The 13531-nt window shown below is 42.9% G+C and overlaps 1 protein-coding gene across 1 annotated transcript; it reads right to left on the bottom strand.

The window, feature by feature from the left end:
• Positions 1 to 3561: 3561 nt before the first annotated feature.
• FAM216B (family with sequence similarity 216 member B) lies at positions 3562 to 13140 on the bottom strand. Its single transcript, XM_019971215.2, has 4 exons — positions 12993 to 13140; positions 10442 to 10553; positions 6483 to 6603; positions 3562 to 4402 (listed from the first exon to the last, which is right to left on the bottom strand). The coding sequence occupies exons 2-4, from the start codon at positions 10538 to 10540 to the stop codon at positions 4185 to 4187; spliced, it is 438 nt and encodes a 145-aa protein (XP_019826774.2). The 5' UTR covers positions 10541 to 10553; positions 12993 to 13140; the 3' UTR covers positions 3562 to 4184.
• Between the last annotated feature and the right edge of the window lie 391 nt (positions 13141 to 13531).

Here is a 13531-nt window from a genome sequence, read left to right as displayed (position 1 = left end):
TCAAAACCTTTCGTTTAAATGTGAGAATACATAGCGCCAGAGTGGTTGGAGATATGTGAACGGATATGGTTTTGGAATTCTCGGAATTACTTTCTGTCCGAATCAAATGATTATTAAAGGAAAAGCAATAAAAATGTGTTGCTTTCGAGCTTACATATGTACTATTAAAACTCAACAGTAAGCTCAGCAATTGTTTAGACCTTAGGCCAACAAAAAGATTTTTGGTAAAGAAATATTTTGTCATTCATATGGTTTAGAATTGCTGGCTTATAGTGATGACAGAACGCAGACCAACATTTAATCCGCTTTATTATTGTCTTAAAATCCTTCCCAGACAATGCAGCCCTATCGCTGGCATCTGGATGAACTGCTCCTATGCACTGTTCTTCACAAACAGAAAGTACTTGTGGTCTCCTGGAACCCCAGAAATAATAGCACAAATTCATAGGCCAGTCTGATTTGCCAAGTCTTTCAATGTTTTATAATTATTGACAAGTATTATTGATTGCCTACCACAGACCAGGCGCTAGTTCTGGGTACCAGCCCTGGTCTGTGGTGCTAGTCACATCACTGAAAATGTCAGTAGTCACAAGGGCTTTAAATTCTGATCATGTCTATTGACACTGTAGGGACAAGCAATAGAGTCTCCAATAGGTCAGCACTGTAGACCTTCCTAGAAGTTACAGTTCATCCTTAGTTTTCTCTCGACCATCTTTCTCAGAAACCCCCCAGGTAATCACCTTTTTCCAGTATCACAACCAATCATATTCCTCATACACTTTGGGTGTGGGGTTCAATAGGTGTGACATTATCCTCTCAGAAGAGAGATCCAACAAGTGGGACCTTCTGCACCAACTTCGATTTATTTGTTCTTTTGTGTCTTGTACCATCCACTTGATAATTAGCTTTCACAATTCTCTATTGGAAACAAGGTGCTTCTGAAGTTTTTTTTTAAATTAATTTATTTTTAATTGAAGGATAATTGCTTTACAGAATTTTGTTGTTTTCTGTCAAACCTCCACATGAATCAGCCACAGGTATACGTATATCCCCTCTCTCTTGAACCTCCCTCCCACCTCCCTCCCCATCCTAACCCTCTAGGTTGATACAGAGTCCCTGTTTGAGTTTTCTGAGAAAATGAAAGTTAAGTCATTTAGTTGTGTCTGACCCTTTGCTACCCCATGGATGGTAGCCTGTCATGCTCCTCTGTCCATGGGATTCTCCAGGCAAGAATACTGGAGTGGGTTGCCATTTCCTTCTCCAGGGGATCTTCCTGACCCAGGGGTTGAACCCAGGCCTCCCACACTGCAGGCAGACTCTTTACCGTCTGAGCCACCAGGGGCTCCTGAGTTTCCTGAGACATACAGGGAATTCCCGTTGGCTATCTGTTTTGCATATGGTAATGTAAGTTTCCCAGTTACTCCCTCCATGCATCTCACGCTCTCCTCCTGTCTCCCCATGTCCATAAGTCTGTTCTCTATGTCTGTTTCTCCACTGCTGCCCTTCTGAAGTGTTTGATATAGGAATGCTGCTCAGAATTATAAGTGGCCTTCTTGATATTCTGCATCACTAGCTAAGGTTTTCATAGCAAATATCTGTGTCCATCAGAAAAGGTCTAAGCTGAACTTTCAAGGAGTTTCAGAAGGATAAATGTTCCTTTGATGGTTAATACAGGCCAAGTTAGGTCAACCACAAACCTCTGTGCCTTAAGAGGGCTACCCTATATAGCCCACCCCAGTTCCATTTGATTTTTCTTTTTTCTCCTTTTAAGCCCACCCAAAGGACTAAGCAACTTCCCTTTCACTTTTCACTTTCATGCATTGGAGAAGGAATGGCAGTCCACTCCGGTGTTCTTGCCTGGAGAATCCCAGGGATGGGGGAGCCTGGTGGGTTGCCGTCTATGGGGTCACACAGAGTCGGACACGACTGAAGTGACTTAGCAGCAAAGGGCTTCCCTGGTGGTTCAGGCAGTAAGGAATCTGCCTGCAATGCAGGAGACCTGGGTTTGATCCCTGGGTTGGGAAGATCCCCTGGAGAAGGAAATGGCAACTTTCTCAAGTATTCTTGCCTGGAGAATTCCATGGACAAAAGAGGCTGGGACCTACTGTCCATGGGGTTGCAAAGAGTCAGACACAACTGAGTAACTTTCACTTTCACAACAATTCTTAACCTAGAAACATAGAGTTCCTTAGAATACATGAATTGGGGCCTGGATTTACAGAGATGAAGAAGCTTCTTTGTGATTAACTGTAGGAACCCAGCACAGTCAGCACTGGCTTCCCCAAGACTTCCAACCACGCACTCTAGTCCCTCCCAAAGAAAAGTAGATCCGATCTCAGAACCAGTACTGGGAGTCTTCAGAATCTCACAAGAACTTTTACATCTTCTCTGTTAATAGTTGTAGGATGAAGATGATGATCGTCAATGAGTTTTTTCTATTGAGATTGCAGCATCTTCTTTTCAGATCAATGTTAGCATATTCCTTGTCAAGCAAGTTAATACTCCATCTCAACCAACTCCTTTTTATAGGCTTGACAATGTCATTGAATGATTTGAATGAGAGAAACAGGTTGAACATTTAGAAATTAGATGAAGAAAGGCATTTTTACATTTTGCCTTTCTGTGAGCACTGCTGACTTACTTTTAACACCACAAAAAATCACTAGTGATATAACTATTAAATGTCACTAACAAAATACTCTGCCATTTGTATGGTGATCTGACTCATTGTTATCTCGTTTTTTGCTTATTTGTGTAGACTTAACTAGTTGGATAGCATCACCTACTCAATGGACATGCATGCATGCTAAGTCACTTCAGTCATGTCCAGCTCTTTGTGACCCCATGGACTATAGCCTGCCAGGCTCCTCTGTCCATGGGATTCTCCAGGCTGGAATATTGAAGTGGGTTGCCATTTCCTTCTCCTCAGTGGACATGAACTTGGGCAAACTCTTGGAGATAGTGAAGGACAGGGAAGCCGGGCAGGCTGCAGTCCACGGGGTCGCAAAGAGTCAGACATGACTTAGTGACTGAACAACAACAGTAATTTTAACACCACTAAGGCCGTAAAAAGGTTTGACTTGAGGTCCATTCTTTGGGGTTATTTCTTTTGCTGCTGAGACTATCTTCAGCTGCCAGGGGAAGATATGTGCATGAATCCTCTTCCCTGTGCCAAGGTCAATTACAGCTGTGTAGAAGGAACCCAGCTGCAGCAGGTTGATAAGTTTCAAGAGGCTACAAAGTGACTGAGTTAGGCAAGAACCAGAGGATTTGGGTCCAAGTTGAATGCTTGATGGGGAATGTTTGATGGGGAAGTTGAGGGGAAGGAGCTCATGGAAAGGCACAGTCCAGCAACTGCTGAGATGGTGTGGTCCAGAAGCCCTGCATGCCCAGTGTCCCCTCTGTGAAGGTCTGCTTATTTTCAGTATGCACAGCAGGGGGCTTGCAAAATTGTCCACCCAGTGGCAGAGGACCTGAACCCTCTGGTCCCTTGTCCTCTTCCAGTGTTCTTGGGATTTCTCAGGAATGTTCTAATTCAAAGGAAGCTTTTACTCCAAAAGCTTCGAAAGTCATTTTATTCTACAGATTACAGTTGGAATGAAAGCCTTGCTTACTCTTTTTTTTTAATTTATTTTAATTGGAGGCTAATTACTTTACAACATTGTAGTGGTTTTTGCCATACATTGACATGAATCAGCCATGGGTTTACATGCCTTGCTTACTCTTTAAAAAAATTGTAATTGGAGGAAACTTGCTTCACAAGGTTGTGTTTGTTTCCGCCGTACAACAATGCAGATCAGCCATAACTGTACATATATCCCCTCCTTGTTGAGCTTCCCCGCCGTCCCTCCCATCTGGGTCATCACAGAACGCCAGGCCGGGCTCCCTGTGTGACACAGCAACTTCTCACCAGCTGTCTGTTTTGCACACGGTAGGTGTGTATGCGATGATGCTACTTTCTCCATTCATCGCACCCTTTCCTTCTCCCACTGTAGGCCTGCTTAGTCTTAGCTCCATTGCTCTTAAACCTCTCTACTTGTTCTCGCTGGTAAAATGCATGTGAATGGGAGAGATTATTTCCAGGTGTGGGGTTTGTATTAGACGTTATTCTTTTATTGACTCCTATTCAACAGATAAGCACTCAATGCTCACTAGATGCTAGGGGAACATGGGCGCCCACTTGTTCAGAGCTTGTGCACAGCCCTGGACCTGAGGGATGGGAGCCTTGTGCTTCGGGCCCTGAGTGGAATCACACACACAGGTCTTGCTGAGGGCTGTGTTCTTGTCCTGCCCGCGGCTCTCTGGGGGACGGTTCTATGAGGACCTGCCTTGGCTGAGGCCCTTTTGGTTGAATCTCTTAGTACAGCCGCACAGGCCGAGGCCTCCCGTTGAGTAATATAGCCTGGAGGGAAGAAAGGAGATAAACTTCAAAGTCAACAGCTTTACAAAGCAAACAACTCTGCAAATATCCACATAGGCACAAAATTCCTTCTACTTTGTATGGTAGAAACAATTATTTTAGCATTCTCAGATTGTACAGTTTTTCAGGTTATGAGGTATGTTTTTCTTCTGGTACATTTCTCATTGAATAAGTTAATAAATTAATTAAATGAATAATAGTCTGTAGTTATTGCCAAATAGACAAATATTTGGAGAGGGACTTGAGCCATGAGAAATCTTCACATGAATTGCTTATCTTTAATAGCAAACTTGCTTCAGATAGAAACAGATACATTCAGTCTCAGTGTTTTTAAAGTACAGTCTGCAGACCCTGCACAAAAGAATCGTTTGGTTCAGGCCATACTAATAACGCTCTTTAAAAATGCGTGTTTCCGACTCTATTTCAAAGAACTTCTGAGTCAGAAACACAGAAGGTTAAGCTTGAAAGTCTGTATTTTTTTTTTTTTTTGGTCCCACTGCATGGTATGTATGATCTTCATTTCTAGACTAGGGATCGAACCCATGCCCCTCCATTGGAAGCTCAAAGTCTTAACCAGTGGACCACCAGGGAAATCCCTGGAAGACTGTATTTTAATAACATAGACAAGTGTCTTATGTGCACTAAATATTGCATATCTCTGTTTCTGGTTTCATTGGCTTCTGTGCAGTTTTACTCTACAAATAAGGCTACCAGATGATAATCCTCATGCTTTCTGTCAGGCATGGGGATCCAGCTAAATTCTGGTTCTGCCATTTACTAGTTCCATGACCCTGGTCAAGTTGTTTAACTTACTCATGTGTCCAACTCTTTGAGATCCTATGGACTCTAGCCCACCAGGCTCCTCTGTCTATGGAATTTCCCAGGCAAGAATACTGGAGCAAGTTGCCAATTCCTTCTCCAGGGGATCTTCCCGAACCAGGGGTTAAACCCGCATCTCTTATATCTCCTGCATTGGCAGGTGGATTCTCCACCACTAGCACCAGCTGGGAAACAGAACCTTGCCCAACAGGGGCATGAACCCACAACCCTGAGATTAAGAGTCTCATGCTCTACTGACCAAGCTATTTGGGCAGCTAATAGAGATCTCCTGTAAACACTCACTTGTCTTTAGCACTTCCACCTTATTAGTGTTGTTCCTGTATTTGCACAAAAGGAAAATGCTATTGTTGATTTTTCTTGATTTTAAATCATTTGCAAAAACCGCGCTTTCCTTTTGTGCAAATACAGGAACAACACTAATAAGATAGATGTGCTAAGACACGTGAGTGTTTACAGAAGAAAGGCTCTGTTGGAGTTAGAAGAGCGTAATAAGTAGGAGGCAGAGATTGAGAACATCTCCTAGAAGAAAGGGATTTTAATAACTACCTTTCCATAGACTGTTGCTTACAATCTACGAAGGCTTTCCACAACCATTCTTTTTGGTTCATAAAGTCCCATGTGGTTGGTGGAAGAAGAGAGATGGCAGACCTTGGGGTGAAGATGCGTGATCTTTGGTGTGATGCTCCTCACTGATGTTTATTCTCTATGTGATCTTGATCAAGTCCTGTAACCTGTCTGAGCTACAGTTTCCCACAGAAGTAAAGTGGGGATGAAAATGAGATATTCCGTGTAGAGCTCATAGCACAGTGTTGGAAACACGGTAGATACTTAATAAACATAAGCATTATTGCTGTGACTCAAATAAGCCAGTGAGTCTGCACAACCAGCGATGGGCTGAGCAGTGGGTTAGCCTAGATCATCTCTGCCCAAGCCCATTGCCGCTTCTACTAGATCAAGTGCTCGTAAATCTCAGAGAGTTGTTGACATTTGATAACAAACCCTACTCCAATTTCTTTAAGCCCTCTTAATTTCCCCATAAAGCCTTGCTTTTTATTGTCAGAGAAAATCGTCTTTAAATTGACCTGCCAACCGTGTTGATAAAACAGCAGGCTGACAGGAGGCCATTCTTCTTGAATTATTTATCTGGAAACCCGACTTCCAGCTGTAGCATCGGAGTCCTCCTTCCTGAGGCACCTGGTTCCGGTCAGGTAGTTAAACTCACCAAGCAGCTGCTGGTGCTGAAGGCTGTGAAGGTAGCGGGCCTGCAGGGCCTCCCACTGGGGCCTGGGGCTGTAAATCCTCATGATGCTGTAAAAGTAGCGCTGCTGCCCCTGGGTTAGGTCCTGCCAGAGCACAGCGGGGGACTCTGGTGAGTTGCTGGACTTGAGGATCAGAGTGTGATGTATTCAGAGCTGACTTGCACAGAAATAAGATGCTTCTCCCACTGTTTCCCTCCCCTTGTCCCTCTCTCAGTGAGTTTCCTTTCACCTCCCTTAGTTTACTTAAACTGTCTTCCACTGGCATCTGTAATGGTGAAAATGAGTTAAAAAAAAAAGATTCTAGATAGGTAGGTCACAGTATTAGGCTGAGGGAGATCCAAGGATTTTCAATATCTGATTCTGAAGCTGAAGCTCCAATCCTTTGGCCACCTGATGCAAAGAGCTGACTCATTGGAAAAGACCCTGATGCTGGGAAAGATTGAAGGCAGGAGGAGAAGGGGATGACAGAGGATGAGATGGCTGGATGGCATCACCGACTTGGTGGACATGAGTTTGAAGGAACTCCGGGAGATGGTGAAGGACAGGGAAGCCTGGTGTGGTGCAGTCCATGAGGTCACAGAGAGTCAGACTTAGCGACTGAACAATGATAACAACCTGTACTGATCTGTTATAATCCTTGTTGAGGAAGGTAGACTGAGAATCTGCCCAGGGCCTGAAGTGTGCCAGGCCTCTGGAGAGTAAAAGAACTTTCCATTCAGAGCTCTCAGCTTAAGCAGAGAAGATAGATGAGTGGATGGGTAATGTGATAAGCATTCAAGGTCATTAGTGAAAAAGTGCTATGAAAACAGAGAAGGAATAGAAGCTCATGTTAAGGAGTCAAGGAAGCTTCCTGAAAGAGAAGACCAACACGTCTGAGTCTGCCTTGTCAGGAGAGATTCCCTAAAGGGGCTAGAATATGAATTCTCAAAGGGCATTGGCATCGCTTAGGAATCTGTGAGAAATGCAGATTCCCAGGCCTCACCAGACCTACAGAATCAGACATGGGGAGGGGTGGACCCAGGACTCTGGTGACGTCTGGGTGGTTTTTGACACTCTGCCATAAAATTTGGGAACCACCAGGCTAGAAGAAAAAGAAAGGCTGATTAGAAAGAGAAAGTGGTACAGATTTTCTTCTGGGGTACAAAATATCTGAATATATTGGGAATCAGACTTTTGGCATTTTTTTTTTAAACTTTAACCTGGCGGCTCAGACGGTAAAGAATCTGCCTGCAGTGCAGGAGACTCGGATTCGAGCCTTGGGTTGGGAAGATCCCCTGGAGGAGGAAATGGCAAGCCACTCGACTATTCTTGTCTGGAGAATTCCATGAACAGAGGAGCCTGGCAGGCTACAGTCCATAGGGTCACAAAGAGTAGGACACAACTGAGCGACTAACACTTTCACTGCAATTACAAAAAAATTATTTTAACCAGGATATAGAGTCTGAGCTGGAAAAGCCTCTAGAGTGGACAGCGGAAGATCACGGAAGCCTTTTATGCTACACTAAGAGGTTAAAGATTAGCTTTACTATGAAGAACCACTGGTCTTTCTTTAAGGCAGTGGTTCTCAACAGGAGTGATTTTGACCCTCAAGGGACATTTGGCAGTGTCTGAAGAAATTCTTGGTTGTCAGAGATGGTGGGAAGGAAGATGGTTGCCGCTGGCATTCAGGGGTTAGAGGCCAGGGATGTTGAACATACTACAGAGCACAAGACAGACTCCCAGTGCCCCCAGACAAGAAGTACCCAGGCCCAAATGCCATTCTGTGAGCTGGCTGGATCTGCATTTTAGAAAGACCACCCTGGACCTGCAGGCAGAATGGCCTTGAGGGAAGACAGACCGCTGGTAAGGGGACCATTTGGAAAGCCACCACCTACTGCAGGGAGGAACAGGAAGGGCTGCACCGCAATTGTTGTTATATACCTGCCGCATATATAGAGATGAGGAAACAGAGGAAGTGGCAGCAACGCTTTAGAAAAATCAAGGTGAAATAAGTTCGTGTGTGTGTGCATGCTAAGCTGCTCAGTCGTGTCCAACTCTGTGACCCCACAGACTGTGGCCTGCCAGGCTCTTCTGTCCATGGGATTCTCCAGGCAAGAATAGTGGAGTGAGTTGCCATTTCCTTCTCCAGGGGATCTTCCCGACCCAGGGATCGAACCCATGTCTCTTATGTCTTCTGCATTGGCAGGCAGGTTTTTTACCACTAATGCCACCTGGGAAACCCCAAATAATTTCACCTTAGGCTAAAACATTCAAAGCAATGACAGAATTTCAAAACCAGTTGATAACCATGTAGTAAAAAGTAAACTTAAGATAATTACGTATAAGCTAAGTGAATTTTATCTGTTAAAACATTTTGTGTGGTGTTGAAATCTGTCAGTTTTTTTTAAGATCTAGAGACCTTAAACTTGATAATAAAAATATATTCAGAGAGCAAGTAGCTGAGCCAAGTACTTCACACTTAAGATATTATTTCAGTTTTACAGTTTCCGAATTAGATGTTTTAAAAGATAATATATTTGAAGAAGAGAATAGATCCCTAATTAAGCCTTTTCAAATGATTGAGAACAATATAACATGAAAATTGCAAGCCATTTCAAGAGCAAAGCTCCAAAGTGCAATGGGAGTTTCCATTATATAAGATAGAACCTTAAAAATTATAGTTTTATTTTACAAGGGGGAAAAAAAAAAGCATAGTTCTTTTCCTTAGGAGAATACCATCTTCCTAAATGAGAAGTAATAGATAATGCTTTTTTTTCTGATTTTATTTTATTTTAAACTTTTTATTTTGTATTGGGGTATAGCCAACACAGCTCAGAACACAGAGGTGTGGGCTTTAAAAAAAGCTTTTTTTTTTTTTTTTTAAATACACTTACTCCTTGGAAGGAAAGTTATGACCAACCTAGATAGCATATTGAAAAGCAGAGACATTACTTTGCCAATAAAGGTCTGTCTAGTCAAGGCTATGGGTTTTCCTGCGGTCATGTATGGATGTGAGAGTTGGACTGTGAAGAAGGCTGAGGGCCGAAGAATTGATGCTTTTGAACTGTGGTGTTGGAGAAGACTCTTGAGAGTCCCTTGGACTGCAAGGAGATCCAACCAGTCCATTCTGAAGGAGATCAGCCCTGGGATTTCTTTGGAAGGAATGATGCTAAAGCTGAAACTCCAATACTTTGGCCACCTCATGCGAAGAGCTGACTCATTTTAAAAGACTCTGATGCTGGGAGGGATTGGGGGCAAGAGGAGAAGGGGATGACAGAGGATGAGATGGCTGGATGGCATCACTGACTCGATGGACGTGAGTCTGAGTGAACTCCGGGAGTTGGTGATAGACAGGGAGGCCTGGAGTGCTGCGATTCATGGGGTCACAAAGAGTCGGACACGACTGAGCGACTGATCTGATATGATCTGATCTGATAGCCCATTAAGAATGTTGTGATAGTTTCAGTTGAACAGGGAAGGGACTCAGCCATACATATACATGTATCCATTCTCCCCCAAGCTCCCCTCCCATCCAGGCTGCCACATTACGTTGAACAGAGTTCCCTGTGCTCTATAGTGATCCTTGTTGGTTACCCATTTGAAATACAGCAGCGTGTACCTGTCCATCTCAAACCCCCTACCCATCCCCTCCCCTCATCCTGCCCCCTGGCAACCATAAGTTCATTCTCTAAGTCCGTGAGATAGCAGATGACATTTTTGATGTTGTCACCCTATTGCTTAGCTTTCCTTGAGGGGAAGCGTTCCTAAAGGGGGACGGATGTAGGATTAGATCATCCGAGTGCTCCTTCATTCTCTCAGACACACTGTCGACACACAGTGAGGGTGTGCGTCGAGCCCTGTGTTCTCCCTAATGCCAGGTAAACCCTCACCCCCTGCAGAAGAGCCAGAGAAGGCCCCTCCACCTGCGAATAACATGCTGTACCTTCAACAATGGCGTGTCAGAGGCAGAGCGAGGGACTCGAATGCGAGGAATATGTGGCACATTGCACAGCTTTTGTTGTCTTTTCCATTTCTCTCCCATCTTTATTCTGTATCTGGAAGGAATAACAAAGCCAAAGCACAGCATAAATTTTCATGTTGTTCAAACAATTTGGGGGGATGTACCTAAGTAAGTAAGCAATCAAGTAAACAAGTAAACAGATAGATGTTATTTATTTCAAGGGAAAAGACATTTTCTCAAATGATTTCATGGAATTGGACCTCACCAGACTTCTTAATTCTGCACGTTTCCCCAATTCTCATCCCTTACTTGTTGTTCCATCACCAAGCAGTGTCTGACTCTTTGCTGTAGCCAGGGACAACAGCACGCTAGGGTTCTGGTCCTTCAGTATCTCCCGGAGTTTGCTCAGACTCATGTCCACTGAGTCGATGATGACATACAAACATCTCTTCCCTTGTCGCCCCCTTCTGCCCTCAATCTTTCCCAGCATCAGGGTCTTTTCCAATGAGTTGGCTCTTCACATTAGGTGGCCAAAGTATTGGAGCTTCAGCTTCAGTATCAGTCCTTCCAGTAAATATTCAGGATTGATTTCCTTTAGGATTGACTAGTTTAATCTCCTGGCCATCCAAGGGACTCTCATGAGCCTTCTCCAGCGTTACAGTTTGAAAGCATCACTTCTTCGGTGCTCGGCCTTCTTTATGGTCCAGTTCTCTCATCTTTACGTGACTATCGGAAAAACCATAGCTTTGACTATACAGACCTTTGTCAGCAAAGCGATGTCGCTGCTTTTTAATATGTCGTCTAGGTTTATCATAGCTTTTCTTCCAAGGAGCAAGCGTCTTTTAATTTTGTGCTGCAGTCACCACTGCAGTCATTTTGGAGCCCAAGAAAATAAAATCTGTCACTGATTCCACTTTTTCCCGTCTATTTGCCATGAAGTCATGGGACCCAACCCAAGGGAATAAATCAGAGTCCTTTGTCTTTCTGCTTACTCTGCATTTGGGACAGGTGGGTTGTAAAACCACATCAGGTCTTAACAGTTATTTCTTGATAACTCTAAATAATAGTTATTACTTTATCTGATTCTGCAAGTAATATATATCATTTTTGAAAATTTAAAAATAGAAGAGGAAATACGATCATCCATAATTTAACAGTGCATAACTATTGTTGTCACTTGATTGATTTCATTTTACTATTTTTTTCCCCGTGTACATCCACTGTGATATTAGAACAGGGAGATCATCCTCTCTCTGTTACGCACCTCCCCAGCACATTTAATAACCTTTGAAAATGTGATTTATCATGGCAGTATATATATCTTTACATCATTTTCCATTTCTTGCACATTCAGATTTGCTGTTTTTCCAGCCTTGTACTATTAAAGAAGCTGTTAAATCTGGCCATGTTTCTAACCTGACAAAGATACAGAATGAAGGAGCCACAGCTGCTATGATTAAGTCTCATTTCCTTTCCACACAATTCAGGATTTAGAATCTGAGGTGTGTAGAATAATTTAAAAATTAGCCATCAAGAAAGAATAAACATATTGGAGCAGGGTTGACATGGCAGAGTGGAAATCCCAGCATTTCTCCTCTCTTCCCTCCTCTGCCCTTGCCAACGATGTCTACCTCATCGGTTTACTTGATTACCTGAAATTTTTAAAAAGTTCACTTAACTGAAGTATAGTTGATTTACAGTGTTGTGTTGATTTTGGCTATACAGCAGAGTGATTCAGTTGTACGTATATATACATTGCTTTTCACATACTTTTCCATTATGGTTTATTACAGAGTGGTGGGTATAATTCCCTGTGCTATAGAGTAGGACCTTGTGGTTTATCCATTCTATATATAATATGATTAGCTGAGATCTGAAAATAGAATGCTCTCACTTTAGGCCAGTTCTTCCTCTCTCCTCTACCCCATTGTATGCTCACGCACATGTGCATGCAGGAGCACCACAGGACACGCACTTAAGAATTTTAACATGGGAGAAATCTCTGGTTCCAAGTTTACAGAGCTAAGGCTCAGATTTTCCAGAAGAGAAATTGATTAGGGGAATGTCAGTCGGCATCTTTGTGTGTCTTGTTTCCTCAGTATAAACTTATAATTTAAACTATTTTATTCAATATTGCTTTCCTTCCATGTGCTCTCCAGAAACCATCCCAACCAAGATACACTCTTTTAATATTGATGGTGATAGACGCCTACACTCTACCCTGTAATCAAATCATCTCCATATCCCTCCTCCCATTTTCCAGGTCTGTAGAGCAGAACATAAATATTCTTCAAAGCTGGAAAGATTTTTTTTCTTTTCTCAAATAGCATCAGGAAATGACTGACAATCTTTCTTAGGGCAGCATTTCATGTGTGCTTTCCTTGGGCTGTTGCTAAGGAAATCCATCTTACTGAATCAAGTGGTCTGTGCTTGATAAAGTTTGATTAAAATGCTTGCAGAGCTCAGGGAGGAAATATCTACCAAAAAAATTATATCTGAAACCAAAAGACAGATTTGCTTAAAAGAAACTTACCCTGTATTGTAATCTCCCCTCAGTGTAGTTTTCCCGCAAGGTCTCTTTCTTCATGGGGTGGTGGCGGTACAATCCTGTTTGTTGATAAGCTGATATCCAAGCGACATCATGTGATGAAACAAAGAGCTGGGAGATTTGGCTGCTCGCCTTTCCCTGCTTCTAGGCAACATGCAGCTGCACACTTTAATCTTTTATCTTTTTTTCCCCCCAAATTTTATATCTAATTAAGTGTCCACTTCTAATCTACCATATCTGCATTCAGTGCAGACACCAGGGAGAAAAGTACATGGAGACAGAGAGACTGAATATTAAAGGTCAAGAGATCCATCAGAGCAACAGCCCATTATATGTGTATTTCTCAGACTTAGAATCAGTAATCCCCATCCCTGTTGCTCAGAAGGATGAGGGAATAATTCCTAAATACAGATTACAGGCATAAACTTGTGGTGATCTATGGAGTGGTCCCATATGTTAAGATAATGTTCTGTTCTCAGTTTTTGGAGTAGTGTGCTATTCTCCATGTTTGATCTTGACTTGAG

This window comes from Bos indicus, chromosome 12 (assembly GCF_029378745.1).
Source record: "Bos indicus isolate NIAB-ARS_2022 breed Sahiwal x Tharparkar chromosome 12, NIAB-ARS_B.indTharparkar_mat_pri_1.0, whole genome shotgun sequence".
NCBI classification, from domain to species: Eukaryota; Metazoa; Chordata; class Mammalia; order Artiodactyla; family Bovidae; genus Bos; species Bos indicus.
The sequence above is the reverse complement of the archived record's forward strand: the minus strand, read 5'-3'. Positions and strand labels throughout refer to the sequence as shown.